The 25460-nt window shown below is 39.1% G+C and overlaps 1 protein-coding gene across 2 annotated transcripts in view; it reads right to left on the bottom strand.

Moving 5' to 3' along the window:
- The window catches only part of LOC132180480 (exocyst complex component SEC6), a 43531-nt gene that overhangs the window by 12626 nt on the left and 5445 nt on the right, over positions 1-25460 (bottom strand). The window contains exons 6-19 of one of the 2 annotated variants that reach the window (XM_059593317.2): positions 24996-25085; positions 24734-24813; positions 23461-23553; positions 22061-22087; positions 12019-12126; positions 11684-11792; positions 11435-11479; positions 10858-10913; positions 9746-9854; positions 5102-5242; positions 4268-4447; positions 3309-3392; positions 2452-2538; positions 211-255 (exon numbers count right to left, since the gene is read on the bottom strand). In XM_059593317.2, coding sequence (XP_059449300.2) covers positions 211-255; positions 2452-2538; positions 3309-3392; positions 4268-4447; positions 5102-5242; positions 9746-9854; positions 10858-10913; positions 11435-11479; positions 11684-11792; positions 12019-12126; positions 22061-22087; positions 23461-23553; positions 24734-24813; positions 24996-25085 — 1254 coding nt within the window. Of the gene's footprint in view, positions 1-210; positions 256-2451; positions 2539-3308; positions 3393-4267; positions 4448-5101; positions 5243-9745; positions 9855-10857; positions 10914-11434; positions 11480-11683; positions 11823-12018; positions 12127-22060; positions 22088-23460; positions 23554-24733; positions 24814-24995; positions 25086-25460 lie in introns of both variants that reach the window. The other variant, XM_059593316.2, reaches the window with a different exon arrangement.

Consider the following 25460-nt stretch of genomic DNA (forward strand, 5'->3'; position numbering starts at 1 on the left):
AAAAAAAAAAAAAAAAAAAAAAAATTCCAAACTTTTCAGCAAGTCACCAAGTACAACTGTACAGTGCAGGAAGTTTTAATTAAATGATAAAGCATTAACTGGATCATGCTGTGAAAGAATAGTGCAGATACAGTATGTAGTTCATGATCCATGTAAAATTTGAGGAAAATACAAAAAACATAACATGAAAACCTTCAAAGTTGATCATACCTTTGCAACCTCTAGGAAACCCTTGCATGTGTCTTCAAAATTAACCTATAAATGAAATAGGAAAACCAATTTTAACAATGGAAAATGCCAACCACATATATTTAATATTTGTAACATATAAACTTCAAGCCAATGCGAAAAGATAAGAAAGCAAAACAAGATGGTTGAAGGGGCTGATGATGATGCCTACAACAGGAGAAAGAGTCGAAATGCAAAACTAACATCAGGATAGAAGCTAGAACATAATCTACACAATAACTCAAAAGGTATAATATTCTAAGAGGATTTAGGTGTGTTTGTTAAACCCTTTTTCTCTAGACATTGTAGCTGATGTGGATTGATGTGGAAAAAAGTAAGAGTGTCTAGTATAAAAAAGTAAAGAAGTGGTATAGAAAAGTGAAAAAAAATTATTTTGTAGTAATTTTTTTTATTTAAATAGTAGTAAAAAGTAATGTTTTGATGTTGATTTTTTTTAAAAAAAGAAAGTGAATAGTGTTGAGGGAAGGGGAAGGGGTTTAAGAAACGGTGCCTTAGTTCCCAATAAATCTGAGTGGGACAGACTTAAAGAATCTATCTAAGTGGGCTTCGTGGTGGGCTTTACGATAGGAATAGTTATAGTTTAAAGGTTCATTATGGGAAGGCAAAGCTTTACGGTTTTGTATATAAATTCTGGTCTAGCATTGTAGATTTTCGTACTCTCTTTTCTCGTTTCTGATTTGTTGAGATTTTTCTCTTGTATACTTCCTGTGTACTTGGGTTGCGCCCCTTGTGTTTTTTATGATCTTGTTATTACTCATTGAAGAAAAAAGCGAATAAATTATGGCTTGAAGAGATAGTAAATAAAGGTTATAGGGGCTATTCTTTGAGAAAGGTGATTACAGAATTTACTGTCAGCAGCTGTTTGAAGGGTATTGGGGTGTATTTGAATGCTTCACTAATGGCTAGAGATTCAGGGAAACCCTAGGGCTTTAGAGTTCCAAAATATATACAATTTGGGGTTGTAAAGAAAGAAGAAAAAAGAGGAGGCTTTGTGGATACACCTCGGCTGGTGGTGTAGTTATGATTTCCAAGGATCACCTAGTTTTGTCTTATCTACGAAGACGAAAGCCGTGAACAATGACTTAAGATTTGGGGATGTAAAGAAAGAAGAAAAAAAGAGGAGGTTTTGTGGATACACCCGAGAGAGAGATAAAATGTTGTGGTTCCCAGTTCGTAACCACAGTTTTGAAGTAAAGAGCCATTACTATATTTTACAGTTTGGAGAGTCATCCCTTTTTCCTTGGAAAAGCATTTGAAAGGTAAAAGCTCCACCTCATATTGCTTTCTTCACTTGGACGACAACTTTGGGTAAAATTCTTACGATTGATAACCTCCAGAGATGGGGGTCTTACCATTGTCATTGGTGATGTCTTTGCAAGATGAGCGAGGAGACCGTAAACCACCTTCTCATTTATTGTGAGTTTACTAGCGAGATATGGCACCTGGTTCTTATCTTATTTGGAGTCTCATGGGTCATGCCTAGAAATGTTCTAGAGCTACTTCAATGTTGGTAGACATAACGGCAGAGTCAATCCAAATAGATCATATGGAAAGCCATCCCTTCTTTACTTATGTGGAGCATTTGGAGAGAAAGAAATAGACGTCTTTTCGAAGACAGCGAGTCTAATGTGCTACAACTAAAATCTCCCATCTTGAATTCCCTTTTTGATTGGGTTGTTTCTTTTGTTCCCAATTTTTCTTCCCCTTGTAAATCTTGTTAACTTCTAGATTTTCAACCTCATTAAGATGGTTGCTTCTCTTATATACTTTTCGTGCGCAAGAGCTTTTCTTTTTCATCAATAAATTATTGTTCATCAAATGAAATTATATGAGTTTCTCTTCAGGAATTCAATGAGCCTTGCATGTTTGAGTAGTCTTTGAATTACTCATTCCTCACCTTGGTGACAAAGAAGAGGGGGGCAAGAATATCAGAGATTTTTGCCCGATTAGCCTGGTGAGGACTGGTGCCAACAGTACACACACACACACACACACACACAAAAAAAAAAAAAGTAGCAACAACAACAAATAAGGTGGAGGTCTTAGGTCCAACCTGTTAGGGGGAAGGATTAGGGGAGTGGGAGGGCCACTCTCCATTTTGGCTTATTATCACAATTTTGTTTTAAAAATGAAATAAAAAAGAAAGGAAGACAATGATGATGAAGAGGAAGAACAAAGAAGTCAGATTGATAATAATACAACCTGCTCGGCATAGTTTTGTGGAAGAGCTTCCGTGGTGCTATTACTTAGCTCCATTGCAAGATCATAGCAGCGTAGATTGTTGTTAACCTGTATACAAAGACAATAGCAGATATTATTATTTGTCTGTACACAACGTCGTTAGCAGAAATGTATAACAATTTAGGACATGTTTATGTAAAGTGTTTGGAAAGTTTTTCTATTCCTCTTTTCAAATGCTGAAACAAAATTTTCAGAAAATTGGTACCAAATGAAACACTTTTCAAAAACCAAAATACGAAACACTTATTAGAAAACTTCCCACACCTTCCTATAGGAATATTTTGAGAAAATACATACTTTCAAGTGTAAAGGTTGACTTGTTACTTACAAAAATATAATAAAAAAAAGATACAAAAAAAAAAAAAAAAAAAGGTAGCCACACGGACCCCCAATAGAGAAAAGCGGGTGGTTGTGTGGCCCCCCTCAACAGAGGCTGCAGCCACCCCCAATAGAAGAGAAGGGGGGTCGCACAGCCACTCCAACAACCCAAAAGGATAGAGGTGGCCGCACAACCATCCCAATAGGACAAAACTGGTAGGGGTGGCAGGACATTAGTGGTTGGGGTGGCCATGTGACCACCCCCAGTTTTTTCGCTTAAAAAAAACACTTCTCAAATTTTTGCTTTCCAAAAACACTAAAAAGTTTACCAAACAATTTCCTTCTATGGACCCCACGAACAACACTTTTCAAATGTGACCCACACTAAAACATTTCTCAATTTCCACCTCTAAAACTCTTTTCAATACACAATACAAACACACACTTAATTTCCAGCAAGCACCACAGAACGTTTCTACATGATCAAATGATTCACAAACCATTGCACACAAAGGTTCCAGACCAATTTCAGAAGCAGGTTCTTCAAGTCTCTGCCTCTCAGCAGCTTGAAAATCAATCATCACCTGAAGCAAGACAATATGTGAGGTCCAAGTATCAGGAGAAAACCCCACTAGAGAAAAAATCACACATCAATGCCTCAAATTATTTACTATGATTTCTGGAGATAATGATTGAAAAATGATTTCTTTTATCAACTCCCTGCATTCATGTTTAAGTTTAACTATTTCATTGTCTGCATTTGGGCATCATCTGTCGTGGAAGATTATTGTTCAATCTGCATTTTAGTGGTGTTAACTGCTGTGGAAGGGAAGTGTCCTGTTGCAAGAGTTCTCGACTAGACTCCTATTTGAAGACCAATACTATATCTTACCATGGAGTCCTAGATCAATACACTTACTCTCAATCAGTAGCTGGAAACAGGATGGAGACTGCGTAATTATATTTATCATTTCTTTTGTAATCTTTCTAGTTTATCGTTATCATCAATGAGCAGGTAGAAATTATAAATGATGTATTCCAGCCCTAGAAGCATTATTCATGCATTATCAAGATTAGTAATCCTTGTGAGATGAGACTTCTCCTTAACCAATGGTGAGACCATTGACTGTGTGCGTGTTGTGAATTCTGTGAATTGCTTAATCTGCACAGGCACTGGATCAAAGGGGGTGTGGTCTCTCACCATCTCTTCTCTTGGTTGCCTTTGGCCTCCAAAGGGGGTGTGTTTTGTCCAAGCATGTAATGGCTGCAACCTACTTCTGGCTGTTACAACCATGAACAAGCAGAAAATTGAACACAAAAATTGTTCCATGCATGATTTGTATTTCTTAAATTATGTGAAAGATCTCTAAATTTGTTTTTGACTTTGGGAGTTATAATACAATTCTTGAAGTACTTAAAGTATATCAAGTATGTCAAATGAAAGTTTAGTTTAACTTACCTGAATGATTGCCAAAGCAATTCGGTATAGCATGACATCAGTGCTATTATCCCGAACAATTTGCACCTGCTCTCCTAGGATCCTGAATAAATCAACAGCAGCTGGTGTATACAGCTTTCCATCTTCTGTTTTCTTTGGTGGCTGTACCTTATCAGCTTCCAAGATATTCAAGTACCATTTCTAGAAAATAGAACGAGTATAAATGCAATAAATGAGAGAAGTGAAGGGCCTCGCCAAGAGAGAAATATAGAAAGAGGTGATTTAAACAAGGGTTAAATACTTTTTTTTTTGATAAATCAGTTAAAAACTTTATTAGTACCTGGGTTTACAGATTTTTTTTTTTTTCCACCCAGTGTTCAAATCTTATCATAAATGATACCTAACTTACGGGAAAAGACCAACTTAATACCTCCGTGTCACACGTGTCATCACATAGAAATGACACGTGTCCTAAAAAATAAAAAATAAAATAAAAACAAAATTGAAAAATTCATGGGGTGGCCGGACACCCCATGAATTTTTCAATTTTTATTTTTTTTAGATTTAGTTTTTTTTATTTTTTTTATAATTATTTTTATTATTTTTTTCAAAACACATGGCATTTCTATGTGACGACACATGGCATTCCGTTAGTTTGGGCTAATGGAACTAACGGAGATACTAAGTTAGTCTTTTTTTGTAAGTCAAGTATCATTTATGATAGGATTTGAACCCTAGGTGGGAAAAAATAAAAATCTGCAAAAGCAGGTACTAATAGAGTATTTAACCCTTTAAAAAATCATATTATTTACCAAATATGAGCACAACAAATTGACAAGGTAGGCATATATATACCCTTGTCGTAGCTTGCATTCTTTCTACATATGAATTCATGAGGGGATCCATGGCACCACTCTCAGAACAAACTTGAGCCAAAGACTCGTCAACCCCAAGCCCAATCAGATTATCTTGGTATTCAACCACCCAACCAGTGACCTAGTTGCGAGAAATAACAAAGAGAAATAGAAAGTTGGAAATAAGAAACTCTTATGGTAATATGAAGTATATTATATACCCAAAAAAGTCATAAATGAAATATGCTTCAGTAAGTAACAAGAAACATATGAAGAATGCACATCTCAGGACAGAAGTATTCCCTGATGCAGATTGGGCAGGATCCCCTTCAGACTAAAAATCTACTACCGAGTATTATACACTCTTGGGAGGTTAGCCTTGTTACTTGGAAGAGCAAGAAACATACAGAGGTTGCTCCATCTAGTGCAAAGGCAAAATATACAGCTATGGCTCATACGGCTAGGGAATGAATGAGTCACTTCTACAAAAAGTATCACATCTGGATATGTAATCATTCTTGAGTAAAGCACTCTAGTGAGGTAATCACTTGGGGATAGAGCAGTATGAATGACCTCTAGGGACCAATAATTACAGTTATCATCAATTCAACCAGCAGCATTATGAAAAAAATATGCTCATTCATCACTTGATACAGTGGGAGCTAACAAATTCCACTTTTCTTGGCATAACTAACAATATTTGTTTGGTGGATCATGAAGCTTAATATAGTAGTATGGAATGTGAGAGGCTTGAATGCCCTCAAAAAAAGGTTGCGCATTAGGGGTCTTTTGAAAGAATGGAAGGTAGATGTAATGTGTTTGATTGAGACGAAGATGGAGACGATTTCCAGAGAGGTGATTCATAGTCTTTGGGGAGGTCAACACGTGGGGTGGAAGTTTAAAGGCTCTAATGGCTTGTCGGGAGGGATGTTAATGATGTGGGATAGGAGGGTTGTGGAGTGTAAGGAGGAGTGTGTGGGTCATTTCTCTTTGGCTTGTTCTTTTCAAAATGTAGAGGATAGATGGGTGTGGGCGTTTGGGGGTGTGTATGGGCCGAATGAGGAAGTGGAGAGAAGGGCACTTTGGGAAGAGTTGGCTGTATTGATGAGGGTGTGGGAGGTCCCTTGGTGTTTGGGCGGGGATTTCAACATTGTACGCTTTCCTAGCGAGCGCTCCAATGGTTCTTATTACTCTTCGGGCATGATGGATTTCTCGGACTTCATTTCAGAGAATAATCTGGTGGATATTCCGATGATGGGGGGTCAATTTACTTGGTCTAATAATCAAGAAAATGAGAGTTGGTCGAGGATTGACCGGTTCTTGCTCTCTTCGAATTGGGAAGATCATTACCCAGCAGTTTCTCAAAGAAGACTTCAACGCCTGCTCTCGGATCATTTCCCTTTATTACTGGATTGTGGGACTCCTTGTGGAGGTAAGAAGGGTTTTAAATTTGAAAATATGTGGCTTAAGGCAGAGGGTTTTGTTGATAAGGTTGCTTCTTGGTGGGGGTCATATTCGTTTGAGGGTCTGCCTAGTTTTGTGCTTGCTAGTAAATTAAAAGCTCTTAAAGTAGACTTGAAAAAGTGGAATGAGAAGGTCTTTGGGGATATTGGGAGAAAAAAGATTTGAGTTATTGGGAGGTATCCAGGAGTTGGATGAGCTGGCAGAATCGAGAGGCTTAGATCAAGAAGAGAAAATCCGGAAGGCGGACAAGTTGAAAGATTTGGAGAATACTTTGTTGTGTGAAGAAATTCATTAGCGCCAAAAATCGAGAGCTTTGTGGCTCAAGGAGGGGGATAGGAATACTCGTTTTTTCCACAAGATGGCTAATTCTCACAGAAGGTACAACCGTGTGGAAGTGCTTCGTATTAATGGCATCTTATCCGGTGATTCAGTTGAGATTAAAGATCACATAGTGCAGTATTACCAAAGTCTTTACTTGGAACAAAGCTCTTGGCACCCTAGAATGGATAACCAACTTTTTTTGTCCATTGAGGAGGAGGACAAGAGGTGGTTAGAAAGAGATTTTGAGGATAAGGAGGTTTGGGAGGTGGTAAAAGGTATGGATGGTGATAAGGCTCCAGGTCCAGATGGCTTTTCCATGGCTTTTTTTCAAGCTTGCTGGGGTGTTATTAAACAAGATGTTATGGCGGTTTTTGCAGAGTTTCATCGTAGACGTCAATTGGTGAAGAGCTTGAATGCAACCTTTATTTCCTTGATTCCTAAGAAGGCGGATGCGGTGGAGATGAAGGACTTTCGGCCCATTAGCTTGGTGGGAGGGGTGTATAAAATTGTGTCTAAGGTTCTTGCCAATAGGATGAAATCTGTTTTGGGTAAGGTCATTTCCTATTCTCAAAATGCTGTTATTGGGGGTCGGCAAATCCTAGATTCCGTTCTTATTGCAAATGAATGTGTGGATAGTCGCATGAAATCAGGGGTGCCAGGTGTTCTTTGTAAATTGGATTTGGAGAAGGCCTATGACCATGTAAATTGGGATTTTGTCTTGTATTTGCTGCATAGATGTGGTTTTGGTGAGAGGTGGAGGGCTTGGATAGAATGGTGTATTAAGACGGTAAGATTCTCCATTCTTGTGAATGGTTCTCCGGAAGGATTCTTTAACAATTCGAGGGGAATCAGGCAAGGGGATCCCCTCTCACCGTTATTGTTTGTGCTTGTCATGGAGGCGTTGAGTAAGATGGTGAATGCGACGGTTGACCAAGGCCTTTTGACTGGTTTCTCGGTGGGAAATAGGGCCTTGTCGGACTTGATGATCTCACACTCCTTATTTGCGGATGATACTTTGATTTTTTGTGAAGATTCTATCAAGCAAATCCGGTATGTTCGTCTTATTCTCTTATGTTTTGAAGCTGTTTCGGGTTTGAGAGTGAATCTTGGAAAGTCAAAGATTGTGGCCATTGGTGAGGTGAAGAACATTGGGGGCCTAGCTAACATTCTTGGGTGTAGTGTTGCCGAATTGCCTATGAAGTATTTGGGCCTCCCTCTTGGGGCATCGTTCAAGGATACGGTTATGTGGAATGAAGTGATCGAGAAGATGGAGCGTCAGATGGCAGGTTGGAAGAGAATGTATCTTTCTAAAGGAGGTCGTTTAACCCTCATTAAGAGCACTTTGGCTAATCTTCCGACTTACTTTTTGTCTCTGTTTCCGATTCCTGTAAGTGTAGCTAAAAGGATTGAGAAAGTCCAAAGAGATTTCTTGTGGGGAGGAATGGGGGATGAGCCCAAGTTGCATCTTGTAAGTTGGAACCAAGTTTGTAGCCCTCTTCGATATGGGGGTCTTGGCATTCGGAAGATGCATCAGTTTAACCAAGCTCTTTTGGGGAAATGGCTTTGGAGATACGCAAATGAGAATGGGGCGCTTTGGTGTAAGTTGATCAAAGCTAAGTATGAAGACCAAGAAGGTGGGTGGTGCACCAAGGAGGCTTCGGGCTCTCATGGTGTGGGGTTATGGAAGCATATTCGGAAAGGATGGAATTTCTTTGCCAAAGGTATTCGGTTTGAGGTGGGGGAGGGTTCGAAAGTCCGATTCTGACATGATATTTGGTGTGGGGACAACTCTTTGAAGCAAGCTTTCCCGTCCTTATACAGTATCGCCAGACACAAAGAAGCTTGGGTGAAGGATAATTTTATTGGGAGGAATGGGGTTGTTAAGTAGAATGTCATTTTCGTACGATCGGTCCAAGATTGGGAGATGAATTTGGTTTCTCCTTTTTTTGATCGGTTGTATTCTTGCAAGGTTTCCCTAGGCAGTGCAGATCGGATTTGCTGGTCTCCGTCCAAGAAGGGCAAGTTCGAGGTTAAGTCGTTTTATAAGGCCTTGTCCATTTCTAATCAAGAGGAGTTTCCTTGGAAGAGCATCTGGCGTACTAAGGCGCCTCAGCGGGTGGCTTTTTTCGGTTGGACTACGGCCCTAGGCAAAATTTTGACTCATGATACGCTGCGTAAGAGGAACATAGTGGTAGTGGAGTGGTGTTGTATGTGCAAGAAGACCGGAGAATCAGCCGATCATCTTCTTCTCCACTGTGAGCTTGCAAGGGCTCTTTGGCACACAATTTTTCAGCGGTTTGGGTTGCATTGGGTCATGCCTTGCCGGGTGAGGGCCTTGTTTGCTAGCTGGTGGTCGGGAGGTCGTTCTCGAAGCGCAGTTGTTTGGAAGATGATCCCTTTGTGTCTTATGTGGTGTATTTGGAATGAAAGAAATGCTATATGTTTTGAAAATTCCACTAGAACCATAGAGGAATTGACTCATTTCTTTTTCTTTACTCTTTACTCTTGGACGGCCGCTTGGCTAGCTCCTTTAGTGATTAGTTTCTCTGATTTTCTTTTTCATTTCTCTCCCTCCTAGGCGCTCTCTGTTTATATTTCCCGTGTATATGGGTTGCGCCCCTTTGCGCTCTTTTATATCATCATTACTTATCAAAAAAAAAATTGTATTTTCCCAAACTAGATGCCTTTAGAATTCAAAGTGTAAGTCTAGCTATAGTGATACATCTTGGTACCAGTCAACTTGCAAATGGTCAAGTTGTTCCATGCGCTATATAGTATGTATGGCCAGTTTACTTCTACAAAGCCTGTTTGCAAAAAAATAAGATGAGTTGCAAACAACTAATATGGATTGAAAAAATACCTTCAAAATCTCTATATTTGTTAGCTCATTCGCCCTGTCACTGAGCAGTCTAAGCATCTGAATAAACCTCTCAGAATACAGATTTACCATGAGGTGGAATATCTCATATCTGCAGCATGGAAGACTGAATCAGTACAAGTAAAACATTTACATGGAAGATAATCCTCAAAAAAATTAATTTCCCAAGTTTAACTGAAGTATGCAGATGTCACACAATCGATCACCCACATGAGCACACATACATGCACTATAGAATGACTGCTACCCAGAGCAACAATTTGGCTTTACCTTTTGGCCCACACATGCAGCACCAGAGTATACCTTATAATTACCAGAAGCCTATGGAACCCAAATATAAATAAGCACCACTGGCAAAAAAAAAAAATAGTTTTTCTTTTCAAATTACGAAACTGCAACCTACTACCATTTTGAACTCAGTAGTGTTGGATTTGTATCCTAGGTGCATGGCCACTAAGATGCGTTTTCTTTTAAGGGAAAACAAACTGATAAGAGGGAACAAGCTGTAGGACCCCTCATTCTTATATTACTCCAGAAACTTTCAGACTGCAGCCTTTTTAAGTGTTCAAGGAAACAAACTGTAACGCTTTGCCGAAGGTGAATTTTTAGAAAATAACGCTGCTTGGATGTCCATTTGTACACTCTTCTGAATTTAATTCTTCTTAGATATGGAATTCAGATCAACAGCAATTTAGACGCTAAAAAAACAAAACCCCAAAAAGGTCTTTCTTAAGCCTTCCCTCTGTGTGAGAGTCACATTTGGAGAGCTGAGTCATCAACTATCAGGTTAGCCAACAAAGCAGCCAATAGTTTGGCATCTAAGTATTACTACCAAGAAACTTAGGAAAAGTTAGTGACATATGCCTAAGGATACAACAGATATAAAATCAAGGATTTTCAAGTAAAAAAACTAAAACATCCACAGTACATTTTAAAGGAGTAATGAAGGTGAAGAGATAATATAGCAAAAAGTTAATCTTAATGACAACCCTTAAATCAAGAGACAGATAAATACATTAACTGAAAGCTTACTGGAAATCAAGAGAAGGCAGAAAAATAAAATAAAATAAAGGTAGATTTGACATAGTCCAAACCTTGGAGGAAAACAAGGAGCAACATAGTCATAAATATCTCCAAGCTCTTCACCAATCTGAATGTTGAAAAAGAAACTACCAACATTATGAATGAAATCTAAATCAGGTAGCATTATAAATAACGATTTTGAATATTATGAGTATGAGAAAAGCAATGTCATGAAACTACATTCATAGCTCATTACATGTAAAAGAACTCATTTGAGAGAGAGAGAGAGAGAGAGAGAGAGAGAGGGGCACAAGTACAGAAAAACGAAGCAACTCTTAATAAGAAAATATATGTTGGATTAGAAACAATATAGTAACACCTCACATCTTCAAGAAAACAAAAACTACAAGACTTATTCTCCAGAAATGGTTCTGTCTTGATAAACACATGTTAAGACAACTTTCTCTCTAAATACCAGAAAAAGTACTAGCAAGCACTAACTCAAATGCACTTCGACTTTCTATAAGCATATGATCAATCTCAACTTTTTGTTTATTAAGGGAAAAAAAGGAGATAAATGAGTATTGCATCTGCACCTAGAGTTCAAGCACAAATGTTTAAAAGATTGAAAAGATCAATTGTACTTACTGTTCGAGCTTCCTCTAACGCTGCTTTCAGGTCTTTGAAAACAAGCTGATGCACACATTATTGTTAGAATAAGACATAATTAACAAGAATATAATATATTTACCATTTTTTTTTTTTTTTATGACGGGAAACCTCGACAAGGCAGGGCCCTTCAGACCCACCCCTGCAAAGTAAACCTCGGACCCGTGCACCGCACCCTAATATAATATATTTACCATTGTTTTACAAGAGAGTAAATAAAAAGAATACCTCAGTAAGAAGTTTGTTAAACCGTCCTTCAACAGTCTTCCTTATTTGCTCATAGCATTTATCCTTATAGCCTTTTCCTTGAACCTTCAATTTCTGCTGCATTTGACTCCTTGAAGAAGCTGATACATTAGTAGACTTCCTACAGGACACGAGAAAATAATAGAACTTTGATGCATAATGTGCACCTTAAGAACTAAGTTTTTGATATAGAATTAAAAAATGCTTCCATGATAGATATGTACATTATCAATATGATGACCAATAACTTGAAAAGGCAATCAAACTTCAAGGAGAAAGTTAAAACATAAAATTAGAAATCAATACAAAATAGTTACTTGGCAGTTCTACGAGGATTTGCAATTGATGCCATTGCACCACCTCCCTCAGCTTCAGCTGCTTCCTCAGCAAGTTGTTGATCAAGGATTTCTTGCATTTCAACAACCCTAGAAGGGAAAATACACAACAGAAGTGGAAGATGATTATAAACTACAAGACTAGCACAAAAGTGAATTGAACCAAAGGGGCCTCATAAAACAAAATTGAAGCTCACAAAATCTCAAGTCAGATTTGCGATTGTTATAGTTTGTATGAACAGTTTACACACAAAAGGCAGAGGCTATTATATTATTTAACTTATTCAACTTAACTTTAACCTAATACAAGCATCATATTACATAGGATTAGGGAAATACCATAAAGACTAAACTACCTCCAAAACCCCTAATGACTTAAACCCTAACTCTTCTAACACTCGCCCTCAAACTGGAACAACTTGGAGCACACAATTCAAATAACAAAATAATTAAATAAAACTTCAACGCCGGTCGAAAACTCGTCGAAAACTTGAACAACGAAGATTTGATCGGATCTCGCCGCAAAACACCAAGACCGATCGGATACAACGATCACTAACAAGAGGTGATCGGGTCTCGCCAAAGAATCCAAGGCCGGCCGGATACATCAATCACTAACAACTTGGGATCGGTTCTCGCCACAAAACACTAAGGCCAGTCGGATACAACGATCACCAACAACCAACAACAAATTTTTCACATGATTAACCAACAAGTATCGCCGGAAAACAGTTGCAGGAAAATAAATAAATAAATTTCGCCGGAACTTCAAAACTGGCCGGAGACAGGCAGACCACACCGACAGAACCTAAAACAGAAGAAAAACACGAAAAAAAACATAACAGAAACAGTGACTGTAGGCTCGCCGGAACTTGCCAGAGAAGACAGAACACTCCAGCCACTTCAAAAACAGCAACTACAAAAGCAAACGGTGACCACAAATCAACATTTTAACAACAAACATCAAAAGGCCGGAATTTTTTTTCCGATGGTCACAGCAACTTCGCCGGCCACCACAGAATACTGCGGCTACCACACCCAGCAACAAGAACTCGCACACCAGTAGCAACGACATTGATGGGTTTTTTTTTTTCTTCACAAGAGGTGTTCCTCCGGTCACTGTAAAACAAACAAACAAAAAAAAAAAAAAAATCTTCTACCAAGGCATTGCCCATGTGGGCATTGCCACCAAAAAAACACTCAACAAAACAATATAGCAGAAAAACTACAACTACAAACAAAGGGCCAAGGATTTAAACCCTAAGGCTCTTATACCATATTATAGTTTGTATGAAAGGTTTACACACAAAAGGAGGAGGCTATTATACTTTTTTTTTTATAAGTAATATGAAGTTTTATTAAAAAAAGCACAGAGGGGCGCAACTCTAGTACACAGGAAGTATACAAGAGAATGCCAAAACTATAGAAAAACAAAAGAAAGGAAGCCCAACAAACACCCAAGCACCCCATGCCTAAAACCCAAAAAAAAAACAGCCCTAAAGATCCCAAAGAAAAACCCAAACGTAAAACCCAAAACATCCCAGGCCTTCACGGCATCGGAGGAAAGGAAAACACCACTTTGGGCCCAAGAAACCCCTGTCAGGGCCGGCCCTTCACCGGAGAGATCGCCGGAGAAGCAGCAAACGCCTCAGAAGGAAAGTGAAAACTTTGGACCCAGAGATCCCTGCCGGAGAAATCGCTAGAGAAGCATCAACCACCTCAGGAGGACCCAGAGGTCCGCTGCCGGAACCGGCCCTTCACCGGAAAAGGCATCCTATTAGCAGTCTCCACCGGCGCCATCTTCGTACAGTCATCCCCACAACCCTCAATAGGACCCGAAACCAAGTTGACACCCCTAACTAAACCAAAAGCTTGAAAAACACCCAGATCCGAACCAGGATCCGAAACCAAGCCCGACCCATGATTCAACCCACTATACGACCCACGATCCCCATCAAGGACCTACCTGCGGACGAATCCTTGCCCCAAATAAGGATCCAATTCAACTTATTCAACTTATCTTTAACCTAATACAAGCATCCTATTATATCGGATTAGGGAAATACCATAAAGACTAAACTACCCCCAAAACCCTAATGACTCAAACCCTAACTCTTCTAACAGCAATAACAAGACATAATAATCTTTGATTTAACCAAAACTATGGCTTATCTAGCACGAAAGGGAAAGGGTATCCATAACCAACCCTAGCAACTGTTTAGATTTCAGACGCCTTTAGGGTGGTTTTATCTCGCGTATACTTTACATGTAAGAGGCCTTTGTCTTTTCTTTAAATAAATTATTATTCATTGAAAAAAAAAAAAACAAAAACCAACCCTCGCAAATTTGACTAATGCTTAGTTAAGTGTGCTTATATCCATAGCATATAATAGAATTTATAGTTGAGAGAATGAGCTTCAAATTAACTTTTCATGTCCAATTAGTTTATTAATGATCTTTTTAATTAATAACCAAGTCCAAGCAAGAAGACAACAGAATTTTGCACATTTTGGAAACCTATAAAAACGTAAGTTCTAATTTTTTTAGAGGGAAAGCTTACATGCACCCACACATACATACACAAACATACATATATGTGCATATGTATATAAGTATATATGTACATGCATGTGTATATGCATATATGCATATTTATACTAATCATTACTTCTATTTGATAGAAGCTTTAAATTGGTAACTCTATGTTTCTTTTTGTAGAATTAAATTACATATATCAATTTTTGTTTTGATAAGTAATAATGTTATATATCAAAAGCGCAGAGGGGCGCAACCCATATACACGGGAAGTATAAATAGAGAGCGCCTAAGAGGGAGAGAAATGAAAGAGGAAGTCAGAAAAACTAATTACTAAAGAAGCTAGCCAAGCGGCCATCCAAGAGCTAAACAAAATTACATGTATCAATACACACCCATCTTTTTAATGATGAGTTCATTTTGTATTTGCCCTTGTACTTTAGGCTTGTGAATAGTTGCAATAAAAAAAATTAAAAAAAGAAGAATAGTTGCAACATTTGATGGACATCCCGAGTATCAACATAAATACATTTTTGATAAGTAATAATGATATATATCAAAAACGTAGAGGGGCGCAACCCACATACACGGGAAGTATAAAAAGAGAGCGCCTAAGAGGGAGAGAAATGAAATAGGAAGTCAGAGAAACTAATCACTAAAGGAGCTAGCCAAGCGGTCGTCCAAGAGTAAAGAAGAAAAGATGAGTCAGTTCCTCTATAGTCCTAGTGGAGTTCTCAAAACATCTAGCATTTCTTTCATTCCATATACACCAGATAAGACATAGAGGGATCATCTTCCACACTACCGCGCTTCGAGAATGTCCTCCCGACCACCAGCAATCGAACAAGTCCCTCACCCTGCAAGGCATGACTCAATGCAACCCAAACCGACTAAAAATAGTATACCAAAGAGCGCTTGCGATCTCACAGTGGAGAAGAAGATGATCGACTGACTCTCCGGCCTTCTTGCACATACAACACTACTCCACTACCACTAGGTTCCTCTTACGCAGATTATCGTGAGTCAAAATTTTGCCTAGGGCCCGCGGTCCACCCTAAAAAAGCCACTCGCAGAGGCACCTTAGTACGCCAAATGCTCTTCCAAGGAAACACCTCATGGTCTAAATTGGAAAAGGCCTTGAAGAATGACTTAACCTCGAACTTGCCCTTCTTAGACGAGGACCAACGAATACGATCCACAATGCCTATGGAAATCTTGCAAGAGTACAACCGATCAAAGAAAGGTGAAACCAAATCCATCTCCCAATCCTGGACGGGCCGCACAAAAATGACATTCCACTCAACAACCCCATTACTCCAAGTAAAGTTATCCTTCACCCAAGCTTCTTTGTGTCTAGCGATACTGAACAAGGACGGGAAGGCATGCTTCAAAGAATTTTCCCCACACCAAATATCATGCCAGAAACGAACTTTCGAACCCACTCCCACCTCAAACCGAATACCTTTGGCAAAGAAGTTCCAACCTTGTCGAATATGCTTCCATAGTCCACACCATAAGAACCCGAAACCTCCTTCGTGCACCACCCACCTTCCTGGTCTTCATACTTAGCTTTGATAACCTTGCACCAAAGAGCCTCACTCTTATTCGCATATCTCCAAAGCCATTTCTCCAAGAGAGCTTGATTAAACTGATGCAACTTTCGAATGCCAAGACCACCGTAGCGCAGGGGACGACAGCCTTGGTTCCAATTTACAAGATGCAACTTAGGCTCATCTCCCATCCCTCCCAACAAGAAATCTCTTTGGACTTTCTCAAGCCTTTTAGCTACACTCATAGGAATCGAAAACAGAGACAAAAAGTAAGTCGGAAGATTAGTCAATGTACTCTTATTGAAAGTTAAACGACCTCCTTTAGAGAGATACATTCTCTTCCAACCTGCCATCTAACGCTCCATCTTTTCGATCACATCATTCCACATAACCGTATCCTTATACGACGCCCCAAGAGGGAGACCCAAATACTTCATAGGCAAATCGGCAACACTACACCCAAGGATATTAGCTAAAACCCCAATGTTCTCCACCTCACCAATAGCCACAATTTTTGACTTTCCAAGATTCACTCTCAAACCCGAAACAGCTTCAAAACATAAGAGAATAAGATGCACATACTGGATTTGCTCGAGAGAAGCTTCACAAAAAATCAGAGTATCATCAGCAAATAAAGAGTGAGAAACCACCAACTCCGAGAAGACCCTATTTCCCACCGAGAAGCCAGTCAAAAGGCCTTGGTCAACCGTTGCATTCACCATCTTACTCAATGCCTCCATAACAAGCACAAAAAGTAACGGAGAGAGAGGATCCCCTGGCCGAATTCCCCTCGAACTGTTAAGGAAGCCTTCCGGAGAACCATTCACAAGTATGGAAAATCTTACCGACGTAATACACCACTTTATCCAAGCCCTCCACCTCTCGCCAAATCCGCACCTATTCAGCAAATACAAAACAAAGTCCCAATTTACATGGTCATAAGCCTTTTCCAGGTCCAATTTACAAAGAACACCTGGCACCCCTGATTTCATGTGACTATTCATACATTCATTTGCAATGAGAACAGAATCAAGGATTTGACGACCCCCGATAAAAGCATTTTGAGAGTAGGATATGACTTTACCCAAAACAGTTCTCATCCTATTGGCAAGAACCTTAGAAACAATTTTGTACACCCCTCCCACCAAGCTAATGGACCGAAAGTCCTTCATCTCCATCGCATCCGCCTTTTTCGGTATTGTTATAGTTTGTATGAACGGTTTAGACACAAAAGGCGGAAGCTATTATATTATTCAACTTATGTTAACCTAATACAGGCATCCTATTATATAGGATTAGGGAAATACCATAAAGACTAAAATACCCCTAAAACCCTAATGACTCAAACCCTAACTCTTCTAATACTCCCCCTCAAGCTGGAGCATATACATCATATGAATCCAGCTTGGAAGATACAAACAAACGAAAAACAACTAGAAAACATATTCTAACACTCCCCCTCAAGCTGGAACAGCTTGGGCCACACAAGTTAATTAAATAAAACTTCAATGCCGGTTGAAAAACTCGTTGGTAACTTGAACAACCATTTGATCGGTTCTCGCCAAAAAACACCAAGGCCGGTCGGATGCAACGATCACTTGATCGGTTCTCGCCGGAGAATCCAAGGCTGGTCGGATACATCGATCTTGGGATTGGTTCTCGCCGAAAAACACCAAGGCCGGTCGGATGCAACGATCACTTGATCGGTTCTCGCCGGAGAATCCAAGGCCGGTCGGATACATCAATCACAAACAACAAACAAACAACAAATTTTCACATGATTAACCAACAAGATTAGCCGGAAAACAGATACCGGAAAAACAAAAAACTTTGCCGGAGCTTTGCTGGAAATATGCCAGAACTTCGTCGGGGCTTCAAAACTGGCCAGAAACACACAAAACTGGCCGGCAGTACCTAAAAACACAAGAAAAACACTGAAAAACAGAACAGAAACAGTCACCGGAGGCTCGCCGGACCTTCGCCGGAGACTTGCCGGAGTATCGCCGGAGACTCGCCGGAGTATCGCCGGAGATCACCACAACTGGCGGAAACACCTCAAAACACCACAGAGATTGTCAAAGAACTCAAAAAACACAATTAAACGCCACAAATACACCAGAAACAAGCTGGAAACGATCGGACAGCGCCGGAAAACACCACAAACGGCTGCCGGAGACTTGGAAATTGCCGAAAATTTCCAGATCTTACTGGAAAACCACCGAGAGCCACAGAAAATACAAAACTTATAAAACTAGTACAAAGCACAGCTTTCACGGCAACTTTTTTTTTTTTTTTTTTTTTCTACAAACGACCATGGACAGCTTCTTTCAGGCACTGCCCGTGTGGGCACTACGCCCACATGGGCGGTGCTGCCACCAGAAGAACACTCACCAACAACAGAACGAGAGATTCAACCAAAACAAAAAGAGTAGAAGAAAAAAAACTACAAACAAAAGAACCAAGGATCTAAACAAGCTCTGATACCATGTTATAGTTTGTATGAACGGTTTAGACACAAAAGGCGGAAGCTATTATATTATTCAACTTATGTTAACCTAATACAGGCATCCTATTATATAGGATTAGGGAAATACCATAAAGACTAAAATACCCCTAAAACCCTAATGACTCAAACCCTAACTCTTCTAACAGGTATCAAGGAAATAAAAGTTGCATTCAAGCTCTTCACCAAATGACGTCTAAGATGGAACTCAGCAAAAACCGCCATAACATCATGTTTAACTACACCCCAACAAGCTTGAAAAAAAAGCCATGGAGAAGCCATCTGGACCCGGTGCCTTATCACCATCCATGCCTTTTACCACCTCCCATACCTCCTTTGCCTCAAAATCTCTTTCTAACCACCTATTATCCTCCTCATCAATGAACAAAAAAGGCTGGTTATCCATTCTAGGACGCCAAGTGCTTCGTTCCGAGTATAAGCTTTGATAATATTGCACAATGTGATCTTTTAACTCAGCTGGATCATTGGATAATACACCATTAATACGAAGCACTTCCACACGATTGTACCTGCGATGAGAATTAGCCATCTTGTGAAAGAACCGAGTATTTCGGTCCCCTTCCTTGAGCCACAAAACTCTCGATTTTTGGCGCAAATGAATTTCTTCACACAACAAGGTATTCTCCAAATCTTTCAACATATCCGCTAGGGGTGAGCACAGGTCGGTTCGGGGCGGATTTCTGCAGTTTTTCTACCCGAACCCACACCCTGCGGGTTGGAAAATTTCACCCGGGTGGCTGGCACAAGAAACAAAATCCGTGCGGGTCAGGGTAGATCGGGGTGGGTTGTGCGGGTTTCTTTCTTCTCCACCATTTTCATTTCTTTTGCAGATTTATCATCTATTTTCCTTCTAAACAAACAACCCAACAATCAGAAGGTGCTAAACCCCAAGATTAACCCAACATCTTCAGATTAAGATAATGAAAGAAGAGATCTCTTGGATCCCCATTCATGAAAGAGGTCTAGAGAGAGAAAAAAACCTGGATCGGCAGAGGTTGAGCGGCGGCGCAGATGAGAGAAGAGTCGGACGAGAGAGAGGGAGAGAGGCGAGACAGCAGAGAGAGGCGAGACTGAGAGAAGAGAGAAGAGAGAAGGAAAAAAAAAAAGAGGTGAGGGGGAGGCGGCTGGAGAAAAGAGGGTTTTTCCTTTTATTTGATTAATGCGGGCGGGGCGGGGCGGGTATCCGGGGAAAAAAATTGTTATAACCCGTAACCCGCCCCGCCAGGTTTGGGAAAAAACCACCCGTACTCGCAAAAAATAACTTAAAATCTGGCTTTTGCAGGGCGGATCGGGGCGGGGCGGTTTTGCAGGTCGAGCGGGTTTTTGCTCACCCCTAATATCCGCCTTTCGAATCTTCTCCTCCTGATCTAAGCCTCTCGACTCTGCCAACTCATCCAACTCCTGAATACCTCCCAACAACTCCTGAATACCTCCCAACAACTCCTTTTTCCTCCCAATATCCCCAAACACCTCCTCATTCCACTTTTTCAAATCCAATTTAAGGAATTTCAATTTATTAGCTAACACAAAACTAGGTAAACCCTCAAACGAATAAGACTCCCACCAAGAACTAACCTTGTCAACAAAACCTTCGGCTTTAAGCCACATATTTTCAAATTTAAAACACTTATTACCTCCACAAGGAGCCCCACAGTCCAGTAATAAAGGGAAGTGATCGGAGAGCAGGCGTTGAAGTTTTCTTTGTGACACTGTTGGGTAGTGATCTTCCCAATCCGAGGAAAGCAAGAACCGGTCAATTTTAGACCAAATCTCATTTTCTTGATTATTAGACCAAGTAAATTGACCCCCCATCATCGGAATGTCCACCAAATTGTTCTCTGAAATGAAGTCCGAGAAATCCATCATGCTAGAAGAATAATAAGAAACACTCGAGCGTTCACTAGGAAACCGTACAATATTAAAATCCCCGCCAAAACACCAAGGGACCTCCCACACATTCATCAAACCAGCCAACTCTTCCCAAAGGGCCCTTCTCTCCACATCCTCATTCGGACCATACACCCCCCCAAACGCCCAAACCCAGTTATCCTCCACATTTTGAAAAGAGCACGCCAAGGTGAAATGCCCCACAGACTCCTCCTTACACTCCACCACCCTCCTATCCCACATCAATAACATCCCCCCCGACAAACCATTAGACCCTTTATACTTCCACCCCACATGTTGACCTCCCCAAAGACTATGAATCACCTCACGAGAGATAGCCTCCATCTTAGTCTCAATCAAACACACTATATTTGCTTTCCACTCTTTCAAGAGACCCCTAATACGCAACCTTTTTTTGAGGGCATTCAACCCTCTCACATTCCATGCTACAATGTTAAGCTTCATGATCCACCAATTCGACCCTCTCACATTCCTTAAGCCCCTTAAATCCTTTGGGAGCAGGAACATAGGCAAAAATGCCTCCCAAATCAGAATCATACTGCATTCTAGAAGCTTCAATAGAATTGAACAAAACCGCCAACTCCTCCTTTTTCCACTCATCAAATACACCACTTTTAGGATAAAAATTGAGGCAACTTTCAACTACCCAGCTGGAAGAAATCGTCTCTGGCCCTAAATCCTCCAACCCAACTATCCATACCTGAACCAGGCCCAATGAGCTCCATCGCCGACATCCGTTCAACTCTTTCCTGTCCAACATGAAGCGACGAAACCAGACTCATTGCCTCCCCCCGACAGGCCTATTGCGAACAGCCCCCCACAGCCATCCCAGTATTCTGACGAGAGGAAATCTCTAACAATCAACATAAATACATAGCTATTTATCATTATAATGGCAATTTTCCTTTAGAAGACATACGTTAACCTCATTCCCTCTAGAGAAGTTTGCTCCCGAGTACCATAGATTCAATGCACTTCCTCCAAGTATCAACATATATACATAGCAACTAAGGGTTATTGCAGCATTTTTCCTCTATGAATCATATTTTAACCTCATTTCTCTCTGTCTTGAGTATCAAAGATTTTGGGCCACTTTTAGTTCTGCAATATGTTGTTCATTAATTATTCCAATCATTTCTTTCACAAGTACATTTACCAAATACAAATACACTTCCATGAGTTTTGGTAATGATGTTCATCAATTCCAATGTTTTACCCACTCCAGCTCCCCTAAATAGTCCTATGTCTAGAATAAATACATTAAATACAGTTCCGTTCCAACATTTTTTTCATTATTTTCTTACATCCATGCATGTATCATTTCATGTCCACTCTGCACGTGCTGTTTGATTGGATGAAACATAAGTAATACCAAACTTACCGCACGAAGCTAGTTTAAATAGAGAGAAGAGAAGAAAGAAAGAAAGAAAGTTCAAACAAAATCCAAAAATAACAAACTTAATAGTACAGCAAGAAGATGAAGACCAAGAAAATTCATTAGACATACCTTAAAGCACGAACCAAAGTTTGTGGGCTGAAAAAAAAAATAATGATAAAATGACCATCAGAAGAATCATAAAGCAACCATAAATAATCCAAGTAATAATGACTTCGAAGCATATGTACCAGAAAGAAAAGAAATAAATCCATAAACAGGGGATAACTTCAAACTCCAGTGGAAGGGGAAGAAAAAAAGTTTTACTAGAAGGCAGGCCTGTTTTGCTTGGACCACCGCACAGAGCAAAAAGTTGTCAGTGGATTGTATCTAAAGATGCTAAAACAATTAGACCTGTGATATTAAGATCCACCCCTTGTTTATGGAGACGTTATTTGGTCCAAAGACCACTGAAAAACTTAAAACTCCATATATCCCAATTTGAATGTCTTAGGTTGAAATGAAATTATGTTTAATAAATAAGAAAAAAAGTATAGTAATTTTACCAAATGCCCAAAGGTGACCTGACTCTTTAATGATTGTCTTGATTGATTTTAAATTAGGGAGGGATTGATGAAGTTATAAATGTGTTTACTTGAAATAGACACTCATTTTTTGCAGATAAAAAAAAGTAGACACTCATTTTTGGACGTCCCAAAAAGGAATGCAAGACACTTCATATGAGACAAGGAAGTAATTAGTAAACCTATTAGTTAAAATGTCTCTAAACGATTATTCATCATTTAAAAGGTCATTTATATATTTAAATAATGTTTACAAGTGGCATGAGGAACTGCAATCTTATGAAATATACAAAATTCTAGTCCGTTTTCTTTTCCACCCTAACTTCTTGACAAGCAAGCAACTCATCTAAGCTAAGCACATTCTACCATTTGGAAATTCTAGCCTAAACTTCCCTGCTCAAACCAATAAAATAAACATGGAATCATAAAATGGTCAACAAGCAACAAGACAAAATATAGCCAAACCAGTCTCCACACTAAACACTAGCCCAAAACTGTCCTTTCTAAAGTTTCAACCACAGAAGCTTTAGTATTCTGCTACTTTGCTGCACAAAATTGCTGGATTAACAGATATGACAATGTTGGGCCAAGTTTTATTGCATTGACAGTGATGACTCCTTAGGAGGTCACGAGATTATTTTAACAAATCTGTCAACACTGATTTCTCAGCACTGTTTTTACCATGTGGTATTTGCAATTAAACCTAATCAGAATGCAAGTAAAAACACCTGCAAGCATTTCCAAGAAGTGGACCAAAGCCATATCTCAGACCATTTCAAACCAACATCTATATCAAAAGTCAAGTAATAACACAATTTATTCAGGTTAAATAAGAAACAAAATATTATCAAAAGAAAACTTAATGCAGTTGGTTGCAAGAAATCAAATCAATATCATTTGCAAAAGAACAATCACAAGTTTCAAGTCTTTCCAGATAAAAGAATATACCTTTCTTTAGAAAGTTTATAGAAGTTGGAAATATGACCCCATAGTGTCTTCTCAAATGTCTCCCAAGTCTGATCTACATCTTCAAAATATTCTCTGGGCCACATTCCAAATTGAGAGAGAGAGAGAGAGAGAGGTGATTAAGCCTCAGACTGTAAGCATCATTAATAACAAATTATGGAAATAAAATTATTGAAAAGGTTTAGTATAAGTGAAATCATCATCATCCAAAACATTTGCTCGAGAACTGGAAAAACACCATCCGTGTGAATGGCTCTAGTATTAAAATGGCAAAACACCGGAAGATATACTGGAAAACTGGCAAGTACTGAAAGCTTACACATACCTTCATTTTTATTTTTATTTTCCATTGAGCTCCTTTAACTTTTTTGATATCTAATTGTTACCAGTACTGGGCTCACCATCAGAACTTCAAATGCAACGAGGAAGAAGCTAGAAATTATTTCTTGAGCCAGAAATTTTGTGAATTCCTCTTTTTTTTTTTTTTTTTTTTGAAATTTAATGTCATTTGTTTAATCTGCTACATATATAAAGCAGTTTTTGCTCCAACTTATGTTGAATGATGATTTCTTAAGCCGGTTCTTTCTTCTTCTCCAATTTAAATAACTTTGGCTTCATATAATCTCCTATATTTCACTGATATTAAAAGTCTAGTAAACCCATGAAACTAAGTCACCTAAGTTTGAAACTCTTATTTTTCTGGAACTGGTGATTTATGAAAATTGTCCTGAATTTTTTTTTTATATATATATAAATAATTGAGATATCATTAAAAGTGCAAAGTGCACCCAGTTACACAAGAAGTATACAAGAGAAACATGTAGTTAGAAAGAAGAAAGATAAAATAAAATAAAAATAACAAGAAAATCATGAAAACTAAGCACCAAAAGAGATACAAATTATGAGCTTGTATATAGGATTGGGTACTCAAAGCTTCATCACTCGCTGTAGAGCAGATATTTGTAGCCAAGCAGATGAGAGAGAAGGAAGCTTTGAGAGATTTTGAATATGACCCAATAAAAGTATAGACTTTAGAATGGTGATGATAGTTCAATTGTTAAAGAAAAATGTCCCCCATTAAGTAACCTTACAGGACCATGGCTAATATGAAAATTAGAAAGAAGTGGTGTGCATGTATGTGGGATGTGGAATGAACAAGAGGGGGTCTTCAAATCTAAGGCAGGCAGTGGCCCCCTTGGAGCCAGCTAGCACCCACTCATGAAAGTGACAAATAACTTTACAAGACAACACAAACCTTAGTCTGCCAACCTCTTCCTTGTGAGATCCTGCAGCTGCTAATGCAAACCTCCGCTTCCCATCAAGAGCTGTTAACCTCTATCACAAATTAAGGATGAAAAACCAAAGATCAGAGTATGAAAACGTTGTAATTTTTGAATTTTTTTTTTGAGGTAATCATATATACTGTATATATAAAATGTGTATAGATACAACGATACACACACACAAAACTAAAAATATTGTCACCTCGTAAGTGTTTTTTTGATAAGTATTGTTACCTCGTAACTGTTAACAATTTCTTTATCATCGCTCAAAGAATCCCGTGCTTCAGCTGCTTCAACAGAAATGGACATCATGCCCTCAACATCCTACCACAAAATCATGTCTTCAGCTAGACAGCAACCACATAGAAAAGTTGGAAAAAAAAAAAAAAACAAACGAGAAGGTCGTAAAGCTTCATTCCTTAGGGTTTAAAACTTTAAAACTTAGAAAAGTTGTAAAACAACAAACAAGAAGGTCATAAAGCTTCATGCCTCAGGGTTTAAAACTTTTAAATGCATGCTTCACAAAGCATCAACAACATAAATAGCCATGGGTTTCACATTCCTTTTTTTGCAAGATAAAGTCTTGTCAGGCGATTCTAACTCAACTAGGGTGATGATCAGTTGCATGTAGCATTCTAGTGTGGCTGCATTTTCATGTAACAGCCTTTGACAAGATAGAAACAAAAATTCAAAGCAGCA

This window comes from Corylus avellana, chromosome 5, assembly GCF_965113065.1.
Source record: "Corylus avellana chromosome 5, dhCorAvel1.hap1.2, whole genome shotgun sequence".
In the NCBI taxonomy this organism is placed as follows: domain Eukaryota; kingdom Viridiplantae; phylum Streptophyta; class Magnoliopsida; order Fagales; family Betulaceae; genus Corylus; species Corylus avellana.